Genomic DNA, 18,331 nt, shown 5'->3' with positions numbered 1-18,331 from the left:
TCTATACTACTCACACTACAAGCAACACATTAACATACTAATATGATACCCAAACTCATACCACTCACATTATTATCAATACATTCAGATACAGAATTGGATACCAATATCCATATTACTCACACTATAATCAACACATTAACATATTCATATGATATCCATATCCATACTACTTACACAATTATCAAGAGATTCAGATACATAAATCTCAACCCATATCCATACTAACACTACAATCAACACATTAAGATGCTCATATGATACCCAAATCCATACTATTCACACTATTATCAACACCTTTGGATATACAATCTGATAACCAAATCCATACTATTCACCTATTAGCAAGATACAAAACGGATACCCATATTCATACTATTCACATTATTATCAACACATTCAGATACAGAATCTGATACCCATGTCCATAATACTCACAATATAATAAGCACATACCCATATCAATGCTACTCACACTATGATAAAAACACACCCCTATCCATAAACTCCATTGCTTCTATTACTCTATTAGGGTTCTAAAACATTTGGTTTGTTAAGGGAGTACAATAAAAAATTATATACAATATAAACTTGTTGAAAAAGAAATTGGCGATAAAATTGATGAGAGGAAGACTTGCAGTTCACTTACCACGGAATTGGCTGATGATTCTTTGAAAGATAAGAAGTCGATTTCGGAGAAGTTCAGAAATGCAAATGTTGGGACTTCTAATTTTGGACAAACCGCTGATGATTCTTTGATATCATAGGCAACACCCGATTAGGGAGGACGAAGGATGGAATGCGCCACTGGAACGGGTTTTGATGTCAGAGGCAACACTCGATCACGGAGAAGTTGAGAAATAGAGTTATGAGATTTTGGGTTCTAATATTCTCCCCAAATGAAAACAAATCTGGTTTTTGGGTGGAGTTATGAGCTTTTGGGTATTTGGGTTGTCAGATTTTGGGGTTTGTAGTTTTAATTCAAAAAACAATTAATGGCGGAAGGAAGGAAGAAGAAAAGGTGCGAGTGGCAAAGGAGAAATTGCAGCGTACCCGATTGAGATCACTTAAATGGCTGAGATGGAGCCGCAAAAAGAGGTTTGCAAAAAGAAGTTCCCACCTGAGCCTTCGCCTAAATAAAAATCCCCATTATCCTACAGAAAACGAAAAAGAAAACCCATTAAACTCAAGGTGGGTTTAGTTGGCAAATGAAGCCCAAGATAAGTCCTGGTTGAAAACTGGTGACGTGTCTACTAGAGAGCACCCCGACCCAAAGCGTTGAACATACGACTACTTGGTGTAGCGTGTAGTCCAGTCCAGTAGTCGGTCGTGTAGCGAGTGAAAATTCCCCGCGACGAAGTAACGTTGGTCATAAAATTCCAAAATTCCAAAATTCCAAATGGGTGGTGGACCGGACGAGTTGATTTAATCCAACCATGGTTCAAAACCTGGGTTAGGGTTAGGCCCATCGGCTCCAGCACCAGGGGACTTGCTATATATTAAGAGAGCCGCCTTCATCTCTCCTCTCCCTTAGTGTAAGAAAATATCGTCCGCTGGTATCTTCTCTCGACTCTCGCGGCTGCGTGCTTTCCCATCAGGTGCTCCTTTCCCCTTTTTCTCATCTTCAATTTTCTCTTCTTTTTGGGTTTTTCGTTTTCAGGCTTATGCGATTTCTTCTCTCAATTGTTTTGGATCTGCTGATTGTTTTCCGTCGAATTTACCTGATTCTGCGAGTTTGCGTTTATGTATTTCGTGTGAGAATTCATGGCTTGATTGACAATTTCCTTTAAATTTATGCAGTCAATAGGCGTTTATTTATTTATAAGTTAGTTCTTGCGGATTCACACATATGATTGTTGAGATAGTCTTGCGGATTCACACATATGATTGTTGAGATAGTCTTGCGGATCCACACATATGATTGCGTTTTTTTACTATTATTTTCTCTCGTGTTGAATTTTGTAGTTGGATTGTTTATTAGATTTGCCATATAATTGTTCTTTCTCTTTGTTTGATTTCACATACATATCCTTTTTAGCTGGATGTCCTTAATTTGTGTGGAGGGATGTGTGGTTTTGGACATTTGTATGCATCTCATACGCATAATAGTCGTAGATGAAATCATTTGATTTGTCCCTTTCTTAACTTTTGTTGTTGACATAAATGCTATGGCTTGTTTTGGATAAATTGTATGAAGTTTATAGGTGTGGAGGCCTTCTGATATGTTATAAAGTTACGAGTTAGATTGTATGACTCTCAGAATTACTGGTAACATGTTTATGTAGTCTGCTTTCTTACTCCTTTTAATCTGAATTGCATGGCTCTATGTCTTGTTCTCCAAATCTATGTGAATTGAGTGACCCTTTTTTCTTTTTTCTTTTCTTTTTCTGTCTTATTTTTGTTTACTTTATTTCCTCTGGTTTCATTGTTTTTGAAACCTTTGCGCTAAATATATGGTATCTTGCAGGCCATCAATTGTTATTTCAGCTGTTGCTGTGATTCCTCAGAATGGCAGATGGTCATGAGACTGATAAGAACATCGAGATATGGAAGATCAAGAAACTGATCAAGGCTCTTGAAGCTGCAAGGGGAAATGGAACCAGCATGATTTCTCTCATCATGCCTCCCCGGGATCAAATCTCTCGTGTTACTAAGATGCTTGGTGATGAATTTGGAACTGCTTCAAACATCAAGAGTAGGGTGAATCGTCAGTCTGTTCTTGGTGCAATTACATCTGCTCAGCAGAGGCTCAAGCTTTACAACAAGGTTCCTCCTAATGGGCTTGTGCTGTACACGGGAACAATTGTAACTGATGATGGGAAGGAGAAAAAGGTCACAATTGATTTTGAGCCTTTCAGGCCAATCAATGCGTCTCTTTACCTCTGTGACAACAAGTTTCATATTGAAGCTCTGAATGAACTCTTAGAATCTGATGACAAATTTGGTTTCATTGTCATGGATGGTAATGGGACACTTTTTGGGACATTAAGTGGCAACACTAGGGAAGTGCTTCATAAATTTAGTGTGGACCTCCCAAAGAAGCACGGAAGAGGAGGGCAGTCAGCTCTACGTTTTGCTCGTCTTCGAATGGAGAAGCGCCACAACTATGTTAGGAAGACAGCAGAGCTTGCCACACAGTTCTATATTAATCCTGCCACCAGCCAGCCCAATGTTTCAGGATTAATATTGGCTGGGTCCGCTGACTTCAAGACTGAGCTTAGTCAGTCAGATATGTTTGATCCCCGTCTGCAAGCCAAAATACTGAATGTGGTGGATGTTTCTTATGGAGGGGAGAATGGTTTCAATCAGGCTATTGAGCTGTCATCCGAGATTCTGTCCAACGTGAAGTTTATACAGGAAAAGCGCTTGATAGGAAAATACTTTGAGGAGATTAGCCAGGACACAGGAAAGTATGTTTTTGGTGTGGATGACACACTGAAAGCTCTGGAGATGGGTGCTGTTGAGATTCTTATTGTGTGGGAAAGTTTGGACATCAATAGGTATGTGCTAAAAAATACCACTACTGGTGAGATTATAGTTAAACATTTCAACAAGGACCAGGAAAACAATCAGAGCAACTTCCGGGATTCTGCCAACGCTGAATTAGAGGTTCAGGACAAGATGGCCCTGTTGGAGTGGTTTGCTAATGAGTACAGGCGGTTTGGTTGTACTCTTGAGTTCGTCACCAACAAATCACAGGAGGGGTCACAGTTCTGCCGTGGTTTTGGTGGCATTGGAGGAATTCTTCGCTACCAGCTTGATATGAGGTCATTCGATGAGTTTTCTGATGATGGAGAAGTTTATGATGACTCTGAATAGCAATCAATCAACTCTTCCCCGATACTGGTGCAGGAAGGTGGGGTGCGAAAAGCCTGCACCAGTGCGCTCGGAGTCGTGGTTGCTGCCGCTGCGACTGAGCAATGCTCACGAAATTTCGCAGGCTTGATCCAGGTTTCTATTTCCTCTTTTCATGTTGTAGCGTAATTTTCTTTTACCATGACCAGTCCCTTTATCATCTTTTATTTCTTGAAGGACATTACATTGTTATCTGATCCTGAAAAGATTGACCTGGTGATTTCATCTGGATCGCAAAAGAGGCTGGGCATATCGATCATCCAGAACGACCTAAGAGCTGCCTCCTTTGGATTGAGACCTTGCGAACATACGCACCCATGTTATGAGAACCCCATGAACGATTCTGGTCTATGGAGTAGTGCTTTTGGTTAAGTTAGTTGTTATTGGTGGTTTTCTTATGACTTACAGTTGTGTCGTGTCAAAACAATTTACTAGTAGCATTGTGGCTCATCAGTGAGATGTAGCCGGGCTGAATAATCATGTTTTAACTAGTACTACTTTATCTAGTTGTGGTCATCTTCAAAAGTATTCTATTCTAGGGTTATTGTCTTATGAACCCTTTTTCCTTTGTGCTATGAATACCTTTTTGGAGCTTTTATTTGCAATGTATGTATGGATTGAATATTTGCATAAATTTGGATTTGCCATCAATCCCTCTGGTACAATTTATCCAAGGTCAATATAGATAAAAGGGATTCATATTGTTAAAGTAATTTTTGTTCAGTGGATGCATATCTGGTTCGGTAGCTGCCAAAATTGAGTTAATGCGTAATGCAATTGGATGATACCTCATGGCCATGGAAATTTGCCAAGCGGACTTGGAGGAAGGTTTCATTATGCCATCTCACAGCAAGTTACGTGATTATAATCTGATTAATCTATACTTCTAAATATTGATAATACAAATGAAATATCGTTCATATTATCATTTTTTCGAGTCTAGGAAATTTTGAAACATATTCATACACATATCGTATGATTATCGATAATATCAGGAAATATTGATGTCGATAATTTCTCACACACTTCAACAACATTTGGCCAAAATATCGTGATAATATTGCTATAATATTGATAATATCAAGATGATGAAGACAGTGAAAAATTTGAAGAGTTATTTACACTAACACCCTCCTGAGGTTTCTTGTGTTTTCATAAAATCCTTTTTCGTTGATTGTTTGTCCACAAATTGATGATTTCATTGGGGAAAAAAAAAACACTTATGCAAATCAGCAAATGACAAAATTAACCTCAATGAAGTATATGCAATATAGTCTCAAAGGCCAACTTTGTCATTTGGAGAATTTTTTTATAAATAAAATCATCAATCTTTGGATAAAAAATCAATGAAAAGGAGTTTTGTGAAAACAATTTAAAACCTCAGGGGGTATTCGGGTAATTTCTAAAACCTCAAGGCGTTTTGTGAAAAAACCGCAAACCTTAAGGGGTGTTAGTGTAAATAACTCAAATTTGAACCTTATAGGAACTCTATGTGGTACTAAGTCACTCATGTATCTTACCATGCAATGTATAAAGTATAAAATATTGTAGTAAATCATTACAAATAAATGATTATGGTGAGTTTAATCTTCTTTCATTAATTACTACATATTTTCTACACTTGCAGTGTTTGTCAACTTGCTATATAATCAACTTAAATTAGTTAAACCCATCATAAAATGCATTTCCTTCCAATTTTTTGTGATAAAGTAATAGATAATTGACTAAATAAACATCCTCTAATGTTTCAATAAAAATTTCCAAGTTTTTCTTAATATTTTCATGGTTTTTATCCAATTTTTATTGATATCGATAATTTCATGATATTTTTCCATCAAATTTTCCGTGTTCTTGGACCACCAATATTTCCAAAACCATCTATATTTTAGACCTTGATTCTACATCACTTTTCTTACTTTAATGTTAATATATTGCCTTTTGTTTTCCAAATTCCCTATCTTCTCGTATTTTTAAGAATAATATATTTTGGTTATCTTCCCTTTATATTGCATTCACCTTTTTTTTCTCGATAAAAGTTTAAAAACATTGAAAGAAGGAATCAAATACAAAAAAAAAAGAGGATTTTCCTACAATTTGAACTTGTATTCTATGAGCGATTGTGGCTGTTAGATTGACAAGTTCATCATTCTCTATTAAGTTATAAATTAATCACAATTCATTGAAGTGTATTTTGAGTTTCACTAAGATGTAGTCGCCAAACGGACCGTCACATGATTAAACATGAAACAGATTATCTTATTAGTTCGTGTGATGTGAGCAAAATCATTTCTAATACTTTCATGACATGTTTATATTGCATTCACCTTTTTTTTCTCGATAAAAGTTTAAAAACATTGAAAGAAGGAATCAAATACAAAAAAAAAAGAGGATTTTCCTACAATTTGAACTTGTATTCTATGAGCGGTTGTGGCTGTTAGATTGACAAGTTCATCATTCTCTATTAAGTTATAAATTAATCACAATTCATTGAAGTGTATTTTGAGTTTCACTAAGATGTAGTCGCCAAACGGACCGTCACATGATTAAACATGAAACAGATTATCTTATTAGTTCGTGTGATGTGAGCAACATCATTTCTAATACTTTCATGACATGTTTATATTGCATTCACCTTTTTTTTCTCGATAAAAGTTTAAAAACATTGAAAGAAGGAATCAAATACAAAAAAAAAGAGGATTTTCCTACAATTTGAACTTGTATTCTATGAGCGGTTGTGGCTGTTAGATTGACAAGTTCATCATTCTCTATTAAGTTATAAATTAATCACAATTCATTGAAGTGTATTTTGAGTTTCACTAAGATGTAGTCGCCAAACGGACCGTCACATGATTAAACATGAAACAGATTATCTTATTAGTTCGTGTGATGTGAGCAACATCATTTCTAATACTTTCATGACATGTTTATATTGCATTCACCTTTTTTTTCTCGATAAAAGTTTAAAAACATTGAAAGAAGGAATCAAATACAAAAAAAAAGAGGATTTTCCTACAATTTGAACTTGTATTCTATGAGCGGTTGTGGCTGTTAGATTGACAAGTTCATCATTCTCTATTAAGTTATAAATTAATCACAATTCATTGAAGTGTATTTTGAGTTTCACTAAGATGTAGTCGCCAAACGGACCGTCACATGATTAAACATGAAACAGATTATCTTATTAGTTCGTGTGATGTGAGCAACATCATTTCTAATACTTTCATGACATGTTTACTAATCCGTAAATGAATTATGAGGAATTGAATTGAGGAGGAGTTGGATTGAGGAGAATTAGATTACAAATTCCTATTGAAATTATTTACTAAACCATATGGATTGAGGGGAGTTAGATTTCAAATTCCTATTGAAATTGTTTACTAAATCATATAGAATTGGGATAGGAGTGATACTAATTACTAAAATGTCCTAGTTGTTAGGTTAAAGTAGATGACAAATTTTAAAATTTTAAAATTGTTTGAGGATATAATGGGTGAAAAAGATGAATTCCTAATGGGTTAGTTCTTCAGGAATTAGAATACCACCTCCCACCCAAGAATTGAATTCCTTCAAAATCAGAAATTCAATTCCTAATTTTGTGTGGGCCCCACTTACTTTTCAATTCCTTGATATGAAGTAAACACATGAATTCTCTATTGGTGGAATTCAATTCCTGATTAATAAACACACCATAATTTCGTTTCATTTTATTTTATTTATTTTTTTAGAAAAGAAGAACCAAAGAAGAAGCCCACAAGAAAATAGACCCAACAAAAACCACAAGCCCACAAAAATGACACAACAAAAAAACCCGGGTTAGGTCTAGAGTTCATCACGGTTACGATGTTTTGGCTATAAAAGGGGCCTTCATTTTCATTCGAGAACAAACAATCACGCAGCCGCCGTCTAATGGCTGAACTTGAAGGGGACATCTTCTCCAAACCCCCTTTGTTTGCTTGATTTGTCTGTTCGTTGATATTCTCCGTGGCCTGTCTTTTCTTTTCAGCCATTCTTTCGTTTCCTTTTCCCCTATGCGAACAAATTCTGACATGTATGTGTATCTTTGATTCTTTGTGTTTTTTGTTGTTTTTCCCTTTCGTTTTCATTCGTTCTTTTCATTATGTGCATCACGTTTGAGTTGAAAAAGTTTTTTGACCAAAGAAAATGTTTTACTGGAAATGTGAAAAAGAGTGTCTTTGATTTGATGCAGCTCCCAATGATTGAACGCCAAATATATATAAGTTTCAGCCTTGTCTAAATCAAAGTCATGTTGAAGATTTTACAAGTTCTGAGGGAGCTCTCTATTATTTTACTTCACTTTTTGCACTTGTGATGTTTTCGCCACTCAAAACAATGGTGGGAAGAAATCATCTAATTTTTAATCTTTGTGGTTATGTTTGCCATAAGTGCATAATTCGAAGGAGACCCATCATTTTCCTTTGCCATTTGGTAAATCTGCAGGCCCAGATGCAGTCTCTTTACCAGACTCCACATTCCTGCCCTAACACCCATCTTCACAACCTCCCTCGGGAGGCCTATATCTTCATGATGAAACAGAAGCACTTCTGATGCCATTTTATGCTGCTCTCCATTCCTAGGCTTCACTGAAATAGTTGTTTCGATATCTGTATGTTACTCAAAAAAAGGATTTCTAACTGGGTAAACAGAAATATACCAAAATCTAAAATACGTACCTGATTTTATATGCCAACTCGAATAATAATTGTCTACCCGTCTTGGTCTTTTAGACCTTGGTATGGGTGGATATGGTGTTCCCTTGAATATATGAAAACATATAATCAGAAGATGGCATTTTGTCACTGGACAGGACCTATGGAAAGAAAGCTTGAAATATTTTAGACAAAATCAAACCTTCGATAGGCAGTAATATCCAGAAGCAGATTCCCAGATACGCCGGGTTATGACATATTCTCGATCACTGCAGAACAATGGCAACTGTGGCATTTAGGGAGAAAAACCCTAATTGCAATTAAAAATCTGGGTTGGGAGAAAAACACAATAGTTCTAGCAAAATGTGTGTAAAATCAGATGTGGTGGTACCTTCCTAATCCAGTGGACGGTCATGGAACCAGTTTGGGGGCAAACTCTGAGAGTTTTGAAGTGAATGAGCGTGTTATCCCACTGGGGTCTAAATTCATCATCCCAGAAGAAGTTCCTCAGCAACTCAGGTGATACATTTTCGAATACGGTTCTTGTACGGTACTGCGTAGGGCCTAACTGAAATTTGAAAACAGTGTTACAAAGAAAGACACATTCGTGGTGAATAATGGACATGTTAATTGGGTTTATATTACCGGTGGATCCCTGTACCAAGCTTGGTATGTCAAAGTAGGGGTAGAGTGCTCCATCATGAGCTTCCATGGTGGACTGCCATCGGTCTCGTCTATGTGAGAAGCCAATACCTTCAAATCATCCTCGTTCAATTCAGAACATTCTTGTTCGTGATGTGCGTGAGTGCAGCACTGGCCACCGAAGGTGGTGGCTGTGAGCCAAGGACGGCTGACAGACTCGGAAGATATCTCTCTGTGCTTGTGGCTGCTGAAGGAAAGAGTGGGAAATTTTAGGCGCCATGAACATAAGGTCCGTGACCAAGACCATCCCTTTAGAGGACTCAAGCACAGAAATGGCATCCATGCCGCAACAAGACATACTAGAGCCAATGCCAGTTGGGCTATCATAATTACAGTTATAAGATGAAAGGGCAGCAATAGCTTTATTTGTTCACATCTTTTTGTTTGGCTGCTCTGGTTTTTGCATCTTGTTCTCCACAAGACCACACAATGAGCACGAACATAATTTCCCCGGCACTGGAGCAAAGAATTTCCTGTTTTCACTTCTTTCCAAGACAGCTTGATGAAGAAACAACTGACCAGGGAAACAAAAAGGGATCATTGCAAGAGGAAATGACTTGAAATGTAAGTGACGAATATAATACGGGCAGCACTAGGTTGAACATGTGTGATCTTCCCCCATCACCCAAGGATGGCACCCTAATTTAAGATATTTATTCCATTGTTATCATAATACGATATCTGTGGGAGTTCAATTTAAGAGCAACAGCAAACCCCTCCAAGTAAAGAATATGAAGACACACCAAACCAAGCCAAGAAAATCAACCCTTTTCCTTCTTCCTTTTTAATCTGATCAAGCCTTTTATTTTTTATCAACAGGAAAAATGTTTTTGGATCTAATAGGAAAAAAGCCAATGTTTACCCAGGTGATGATGTTTTAAATTTTTCTGTTTGTATTTTGATAATTAAAGAAAATATGAGATGAGAGAAAAACGAATATATAACATTAAACAGTTTATAATAACTATAATGGCCCAAACAGGACTAAAAATGGTGCAATCTACTTGAATCTCGGAGTAAAACTTGTATCATAGAATACATAGATATGAATCAAACACTCGGGCTCCCACTCTCCTCCCAGACAAATGTTAGGAGGGGAAAAACTAGCATTAGTTGACTACGGCAAAAGAGTTGTTCTCATGTCTAACAGGCAGAAGTCCCTGATATATCGAACAAAGTTCCAGAAATAGCAGCATTTCCCAATCATAAAATACGCCGGTCGCCACCAACGGATTCAAATAGGACAAGCTTTATGCTACCAGAATATGAACCGATTCTTCTACTCCTGCAAGGGAGAAGAAAAAAAAATCAATACTAGAACCAAAAAATACCAACAAAATATCATATCATATGAACTAACCAACCTACTTGCAATGAATGGAGGGGGTGGGGTGTCATTGAGGTGCAAACATTTTTCCTTGACAGACAGCATTTAGGATCATACAGACAATAGAATATTGCATAACAAATGCTGATATAGTACTAATTTACAACAAAGATCCATCTGGAAATGGATTCATCTGTAACCTTTTACACAATCTAACATATCACAGAATCACCACACAACCTAAGCCAACAAAACAGATGGGAGCTATAATTGTATGTTTAAGGTGAAATGAATTCAACTTAAGAAATAAGCAGATAAAGGCTCAAAATAAATGTATCCTATTTACTTCTCCCCAGTCCCGATGCTCTTACTTTATGACAATTTTGTAATCCAACACAGTCCCTCTTGCTTCTAAAAGAGGGTTCTCTTTTCACAGGTGCAATATTTGGAATCACTAACACTACTACCATCAAACTTGAATGCACCTTCTTACCTAGAGAAAACAAGACCTTTCTACAATATCACAGAGATGAAGAAAAGAATAAAGATTAAGATAAGATAAGATAGTTCAAAAGTCATAGGAAGCACATTCGTACCTGTTCCATGGGTTCTGCTTCATCTTTCTTCTGTTCATCAACATCTTTTGGTGCATTAGCCTCATTTTCACTATAGACGTCCATTTGATCATCATTTACTTTAACACTATTTGTCTCGTTATCATCATCCAAGATTTTCAAATCCGCAGGAAGCTGACCTGACTTCAGTGCCTACTCATGCAAAACGAGTAAAATGTCAATGTACAAACAATAAGAAATAAACATTCAAGAAAACAATGAGTAATTTCTCTGGTTACAAAAAGCACCTGTTCAAGTCTTGCAACTTCTTCAAGAGTCTGGGAATTCACTATGGCAGCCTGGACAAGGATGAAACAATACATGAAACAACAGAAAACCTAAGATGACCCCACATATTAGCCATAAAATAGGGGAATAACCCCAGAAATAAAACAATAAATATATCACAAAAGAAAATTTTTTCTACTTTTCCAGAAGAAATAAAATTTTCTGTGAATTTCCACCATTGGATATCTTGAAATATCTAATTTTACTTGAAGCGACTACTGATGTAATGTGTATGAGATATCACTCCAATATACAAACAACATTTACTAGTAGGATTTGATTAATCAGTGAAGAGCAGAAAATTTAGTATGGACATGCAATGTACCATTTTACAGGAGTTCATCCCAAACCAAAATCTGGTTCTCTCAAAAGAAAAAAAAGTTGTTCATTTTCATTGAGTCCAAGCCTATTCAACACAATGTTGTTTCTTAAGTAAAACCATCACTGCTTGATTATAAAAGTAATTGAATGGTGAACAGCCACAAGGTGAGAAAGACATGGTTTTCCAGCACCTGGTCACAGAATATAATGATTGATGCAACTAGGTAAAAACTTGATAGCTATGATTACCTTGATAGCCATAATTTGCTCGGGAGTGGGGGCAACTACTTTTGGTGTCTGTTGTTCCTCGGCAACGTCTGAAACATTTGGAACCTCAGTTGGCACGAAAGTTTTTGCGGATACCTTTTTAGTCTCTTCTTCAACTTCTTTAGATGAGAACAAAGTTTGTGCTTCCAATCTCTCCTATGATTGATGGAACAGGACCAAAGAATAAACAATCCAGGTAAATAGATACAAAAGGAACTAGCTAAATCTTATAGTCAGAACAGAATTCCATATTTCCACCTTTTTTTTAGGACTTGAACCCAGGACCTTTCCTGGGGGAGCATTCCATATTTCCACTTTTTTAGTGAAACTAGGTCGAAAATATGCAGAAGCCTTTGATTCAACAGATCAAGCATTTGAAAGGAGCAAAGCTTTTTGAAGGTACAAAATAAGAATAATAGTGTGTAATCCAAAGTTTGGGTGAGCAGACATTACAGAAACTTATTTTTCAGTAACCTAAACTAGGAGTCTGGCTGACATCTTAAGGTTTAGGATAAATGATAGTTGGAATTGCAAAAGATAATCAACCACAAACACCCTTAAGACACAAAGTAGTGGGCGTTCCATAAGTACGTTATACCAGCTCATAATTGGTACCAACATAGAGAAAAGAAGCATCATGCCACAAAACGAAAAACATGAGTTTGATAACTTAAAAATGACTCACCTTGTTTTTCACCTTCTTAAAATCTAGAACCCGAAGCAACTTTAACTTGTGGATCACATACAGCCTGTAATTGGGTTTCTTTGTGATGTTGTTATCCAGCAGGCTAAGAAACTGCAACTTCGGAAGGGATGCAAGAGGATCAATCTCTACCAAGTTGACCAGCCTGTTGTTGGTAAGTACTAAGGTGTGTAACTTTGGCAAGAACTCTGCAATACATACAACTCAACACTTAATATTTAACACACAAAAAACATATAAAATTACTAACACAAGATAACATTCTGGGCATGAGAGTGAGGTGAAAAAAGTATTTCAGTTACCTCCAATGTTGGGATTGATACGGGTAATTCGATTGTTATTGATAATCAAAGTACCCAAACGATTAAGATAGGGTAAATTCTCCAGCTTGACAATTTCATTGTCAGACAAATCAATGGTGTCAAATTGGTCCTGTTCAGATTAAAGGGAAAACATATATCACTTAACTAGATTCAGTAACTTGAAGCAGCTTCACATAAATAACCAACCATCTACATGAAATAAACTACGGTTTGAGACGATAACAAATTCAGTTGAGTAAATTGCTGACCTCTGTAGCTCCCAAGTTTTCGATTACAGCTATCTTATTACCTGAGAACAAAGAGGGGAAAGAGTTTTGAATTATAAACCCTAACAGAATCAATGTAGGGTTAGGAATTGAGAATTAGGAATGGCGTAAGAGGGAAAAGAAAATACCTCGAAGATCTAACTCTCGCTCCTTAAGGGCATTGAAAAAATGAGGGCTTTTCCATACCAAGTCTGCAGTGAGCCTCACCATCTCTCTCTCTCTCTCTGTGTCTTGGTTCGCTGCTCTTCGCTACTTCGCTATTTGCCTGGTCTTAAACCCTAAACCTTCTCCCTATTCTCTATCCTCTCTGTATTTTAGTCGGAGCTCGGAGGAGGTTGAAAACCTAACTAAGCGACAGGCACACTCTACTGTTGGTTAATTGCGCTCCTAGTTGGCTACGGCGTCGTTTTGTTTTCAATCCACACCGTTTTGCTTAACCCAAAAAAGATAAAAGGCGCAAAAGAATTGCCACGCAATCAAACTTCTAAGAACCGTCCGATCCAAGATCAACGATGCACGTTGTACGCGATGATGTGTATAATTATTTTTCTAGAATAAAAACGGGCAGAGCGGTCCGTTTTACAGTCCACTGAAGAAGAAGAAGAAAGAGATGGGGCGCGTGAGGTCATGGATGTTAGTGGTGATGGTGATGGTTATGGTTATGGCGGTGAGGGCAGAGCGAAATATTAACAGGTCGGGAGGGGTATATTGGTCCACTGCAGAAGAGGAGGCTCTGGCTCAGACTCAGACTAAGGCTCGGGACGACGACACCGCTGTTGCCGACCTGGACGCCGACGGCGGATTCTCCTCGCTCGAAGGAATGTTACAGTGGGCCATAGGTCACTCCGATCCCGTTCAATTGAAAGAAACGGCGCGAGATGTTGAGAAATTGTCTCCTACCGACCTGAGCAACCGTCAGGTCGAGATAAAGCAGCTCATGGACGAGCTGAAGACGCCGTCTGATGCGCAGTTGATGCAGGTTGCGATAAATGACTTGAGCAATTCGTCTTTGTCTCTGGAAGATCGGCACCGCGCGCTGGAGGAGCTTCTGATACTTGTGGAGCCAATTGATAATGCAAATGGTAGGTGCGATTTGTGATTTTTGTGATTTGGGTTTTGTGTCTTGTGTGGTTGTAAATTGAAGTGAGTGAAATGGTTGACTTGGGGTCTTGCAGATTTGAACAAACTTGGGGGGCTTGTTGTGGTTATACGAGAGCTTGATCATTCTGATGCAGATACAAGGAAAATGGCTGCATGGGTGCTTGGGAAGGCCAGTCAAAATAACCCAATTGTTCAGAAGCAGGTATGCTCTGCAATATGCATGAACTTTTTTGAATTTTTTTTTATGTTTTGTGTGCGTAGAGGTTTTACTTTCGGGTATTGGAGTTAAGAAGACTTGTTTGACTAAATTGCAAGCACATCAGGTTCTGGAACTTGGGGCACTGTCCAAGCTAATGAAGATGGTGAAATCTGACTTTGCTGAAGAAGCCACAAAAGCGTTGTATGCTGTTTCGGCCTTGATCAGAAACAATGTAGCTGGCCAAGAGTTGTTCTATGAGGAAGCTGGGCATTTACTCCTTCAGGTAACTAATTAAAATGAATAAAGCAAAGCATTTTAATGAGTGGTCTATTTTTCTAAACCGGTCATTTCTGCTTGTAGAACATTATGAGTGAATCAATCATTGATATCAGACTTCGTAGAAAAGCTGTGTTCCTTCTGGGTGATCTTGCTGAGTGTCAATTGGAAAATAAGGAGAAGGATGAGCTACCCTTTTTCAGTAGTCGCATTTTCTTGAAGTCTGTGGTTGATCTAACATCATCCGCTGACCTTGATCTGCAAGAGAAGGTCTTTTCTTAAGCATTAGTGTAATTGCATTTTGTTGTTGTTGCTGAATTTCAGTTATCATCTTTATGACATGCCTGAGTCATTCTAGTTATATTTTGATGTGCTTACTGCTCTTGCTTTGCTGATTGGTTAGACTAGAACGTAGGTGATTCTGTAATGCCAGTAATGATAATCAGTTTTTCTTCATTTGCAAATAAGCAGGCGCTTGTTGCACTTAAGAATCTTCTGCAACTCAAGACAACGGAAGCTCTGGTTTTTAAGGACTTTTGTGGGTTGGATGGTGCATTGGAGAGATTGAGGCAGCAGCTGCAGGATTTAATGGTAGAGGAAGAGCACAGGGATTATGTGATGGATGTGGAAAGACTCCGGAGTGAAGTGCATCAGATTTTTTATAGAAAGCTGGAAAAGGTGGCTACTGGACTAAGTGATTTGGATTGTAATATGTTTACTAATTGTCTATTTGATTGGTCTTATCTGAACAAGCATCCTGTAATTTTGTTTGACTTAGACTCTTCTGAACGACAGGTAACACGGCAGGTTCCCACATGATGGGAATGCGATCCTTCACCAACATTACTTAACTTGGAGACGTCTGGTACTCGTGTTTATGCGATGCTTTTGATCACGGATCTGTATATATCGAACATTTTGATGTACTCTTTCCCTTGAAGAAATTTAAGGGCTAGGTTTTGGTTGTAACTCGTGTTCATAGATTGACAGAAGAAACTTCATGGGCAGAAATGTTACATGTTAAACTTGATCTTTTTGGAAAATGAATTGATACTGATACATTCATATCCTTCCAGATTCATTCCGATTTCGCACATGTGCATTGCTTATATACGTTCAGTCATTTCCTTAAAGATAGACGGCAAACTTCCGCTTTGCCATCAGCAGTGTGCTTTCGCCTCGACCTGATCGGTTTTGATGTGATTTCATTTTTCATTTTTTACACATCCACATTTAGTCTTCTGTTGTATTTTCTTCTATTTTGGGGGAGTTCTTGATAAACTGTTAAATAGAGGCGAAATATGGGTTTGGAGATTGGATCAAAAACAATGTTTTTCTATAAATTGTACCAAGTATGTATTGATGAGGTAAGAAGGAAGATTCAGTTCCTCTTTGTTGTAGGCTGCTGCTCAAAAGTCTGCTTGACTTGATCAACTGATGAAGGATCTTCACTCTCATTAGTCGACTGACTTTTGGTGTCCATTTAAAAAGCGCTGTCGACCTCACGTTTGTCGTGCAATGAAAAAAGCATCTTGACTTGGGCAGCTGAGCCTGCGCATTCGTGAACAAGTTTCTAACGGATTACCATTAAAATTAGTCCAGCGCAGAACAAAGAGAGAATATTCTTGCATCTTCAAATAAGAGGCCGTCTTTATAGTACCATTCAAATCTACTTTTCGCAAAATTTAAGCTAATTTGAGTATTTGGTAAAAATAATAAAAAGATTTAGTCCTGTCATCCAGAATCGAAAATGATATCTTCTGTAGAGACTTGAAAAACAAAAGTAGCAATTTGATGCTTGGTCCTCTTTCTAGGAGAGTAGTTGAACCTCGTCCAATCAACAATTTTTTATTTTCGCAAAAACATATTTTTATTTTGAAAATAAATGTCCAACTAAATTGCTGCTTATTTAGTTCGGGGTAGGTATAGAACACTTGATATTTTAAGGTACCACAAATATTATTTGCTGGGACAAAACAATGATGATTTATAAATACAATTGGGGCCCAATCAAACCAACCAAACCAAATCCGGGTTGAAGAAATTTATTATTATTATTTTTATTATAATGGCTGTTTGTACCATATCTGACCCTCCACTCGTACAACGACACGTGGATCTTATAAACTCGCCCAAGTACCCAAGGCCTCGGACAATCGGCATCGGCCACCGATGGCATTGTCTCAAAGCTGCGAACAGCCATTACGAGCCCAACTCGTCTACAATCGGCATCCCTTACCGATTGTAGAGAATCAACCTCGAAGTATTCGCCCAAAATATCTAAAGACTCGTGTCAACCTCAGAAGGCCCTCCCACGAGTCCCACATCGAAAATGAGCACCAAGAGCATACAAAATGCCCTCTATAAATTGGCCCCTCCACTACAATACAGGGGTAAGACTTTTCAGCTTGATTTTTATACTTCTATATGGTCAACAGCAAGAGCTCTTAAAAACAATCTTACTTGAGCATCGGAGGGTCTTAGGCTGGTTCCACACCGGTTCCATAGACCTCACGAGCTTCGCTTATCTTCTATTCAGGATCAGCATCTGAAGACAGGAAGAATCTCCATTTACCACTCAATCGATCTCCTAGATCGTCCACATCTCTTGTAAGTTGCACTCATCTCTATCTATTCAGATTTAGCGCCAACAGATTGGCGCACATCGTTGAGTTTTCACTCACCTCTCATGCCAAACTGCCGGCGCACATCGATGAGTTTTCACTCACCTCTCGTGCCGAACGGCAGGTGCACATCGTTGAGTTTTCACTCACCTCTCGTGCCGAACGGCAGGCGCACATCGTCGAGTTTTTACTCACCTCTCATGCCGAATAGCAGGCGCACATCGTCGAGTTTTCACTCACCTCTCGTGTCAAACGGCCGGCGCACATCGATGAGTTTTCACTCACCTCTCGTGCCGAACGACAGCCGCATATTCATGAGTTTTCACTAACCCCTTGCAATAATCGGCACATCATGCCGTCTCTTATCCAAGCTCACTCGCTTGGGCACTTGGGGGACTACATACCACCATCGGCAACTATGAGACCATTGTGTCCGGGTCAGAATGCCGAATACACATTCAAGTCCCCAACCGAGAAGCTTCTCAATCGGCAACTTGGGGGACTACTGTTTGTACCATATCTGACCCTCCACTCGTACAATGACACGTGGATCTTATAAACTCGCCCAAGTACCCAAGGCCTCGGACAATCGGCATCGGCCACCGATGGCATTGTCTCAAAGCTGCGAACAGCCATTACGAGCCCAACTCGTCTACAATCGGCATCCCTTACCGATTGTAGAGAATCAACCTCGAAGTATCCGCCCAAAATATCTAAAGACTCGTGTCAACCTCAGAAGGCCCTCCCACGAGTCCCACATCGAAAATGAGCACCAAGAGCATATAAAATGCCCTCTAT

The 18,331-nt window shown here is 38.3% G+C and overlaps 4 protein-coding genes across 4 annotated transcripts; 2 read left to right on the top strand and 2 right to left on the bottom strand.

Moving 5' to 3' along the window:
- Window positions 1–1,439: 1,439 nt before the first annotated feature.
- ERF1-1 (eukaryotic release factor 1-1) lies at window positions 1,440–4,506 on the top strand. Its single transcript, XM_088246881.1, has 3 exons — window positions 1,440–1,598; window positions 2,468–3,951; window positions 4,033–4,506. The coding sequence occupies exon 2, from the start codon at window positions 2,509–2,511 to the stop codon at window positions 3,817–3,819; it is 1,311 nt and encodes a 436-aa protein (XP_088103007.1). The 5' UTR covers window positions 1,440–1,598; window positions 2,468–2,508; the 3' UTR covers window positions 3,820–3,951; window positions 4,033–4,506.
- Window positions 4,507–8,024: 3,518 nt separating this feature from the next.
- On the bottom strand, window positions 8,025–9,686 carry LOC110755383 (uncharacterized). Its single transcript, XM_021956571.2, has 5 exons — window positions 9,168–9,686; window positions 8,914–9,090; window positions 8,725–8,808; window positions 8,547–8,628; window positions 8,025–8,456 (listed from the first exon to the last, which is right to left on the bottom strand). Exons 1-5 carry the CDS (start codon window positions 9,549–9,551, stop codon window positions 8,224–8,226), a joined length of 960 nt encoding a protein of 319 aa, XP_021812263.1. The 5' UTR covers window positions 9,552–9,686; the 3' UTR covers window positions 8,025–8,223.
- Window positions 9,687–10,146: 460 nt separating this feature from the next.
- On the bottom strand, window positions 10,147–13,687 carry U2A' (U2 small nuclear ribonucleoprotein A). The gene is made up of 8 exons (XM_021956555.2): window positions 13,462–13,687; window positions 13,316–13,356; window positions 13,047–13,176; window positions 12,727–12,932; window positions 12,024–12,197; window positions 11,414–11,464; window positions 11,148–11,318; window positions 10,147–10,509 (listed from the first exon to the last, which is right to left on the bottom strand). Exons 1-8 carry the CDS (start codon window positions 13,541–13,543, stop codon window positions 10,504–10,506), a joined length of 861 nt encoding a protein of 286 aa, XP_021812247.1. The 5' UTR covers window positions 13,544–13,687; the 3' UTR covers window positions 10,147–10,503.
- Window positions 13,688–13,896: 209 nt separating this feature from the next.
- On the top strand, window positions 13,897–15,978 carry LOC110755371 (ARM repeat superfamily protein). The gene is made up of 6 exons (XM_021956553.2): window positions 13,897–14,415; window positions 14,509–14,636; window positions 14,758–14,916; window positions 14,994–15,179; window positions 15,381–15,587; window positions 15,705–15,978. Exons 1-6 carry the CDS (start codon window positions 13,944–13,946, stop codon window positions 15,726–15,728), a joined length of 1,176 nt encoding a protein of 391 aa, XP_021812245.1. The 5' UTR covers window positions 13,897–13,943; the 3' UTR covers window positions 15,729–15,978.
- The last annotated feature ends 2,353 nt before the right edge of the window (window positions 15,979–18,331 follow it).

The sequence above is a fragment of the Prunus avium genome, chromosome 1 (assembly GCF_965620075.1).
Source record: "Prunus avium chromosome 1, drPruAviu1.hap1.1, whole genome shotgun sequence".
Classification (NCBI taxonomy): Eukaryota; Viridiplantae; Streptophyta; class Magnoliopsida; order Rosales; family Rosaceae; genus Prunus; species Prunus avium.
This window is presented reverse-complemented; position numbering and strand designations above follow the sequence as displayed.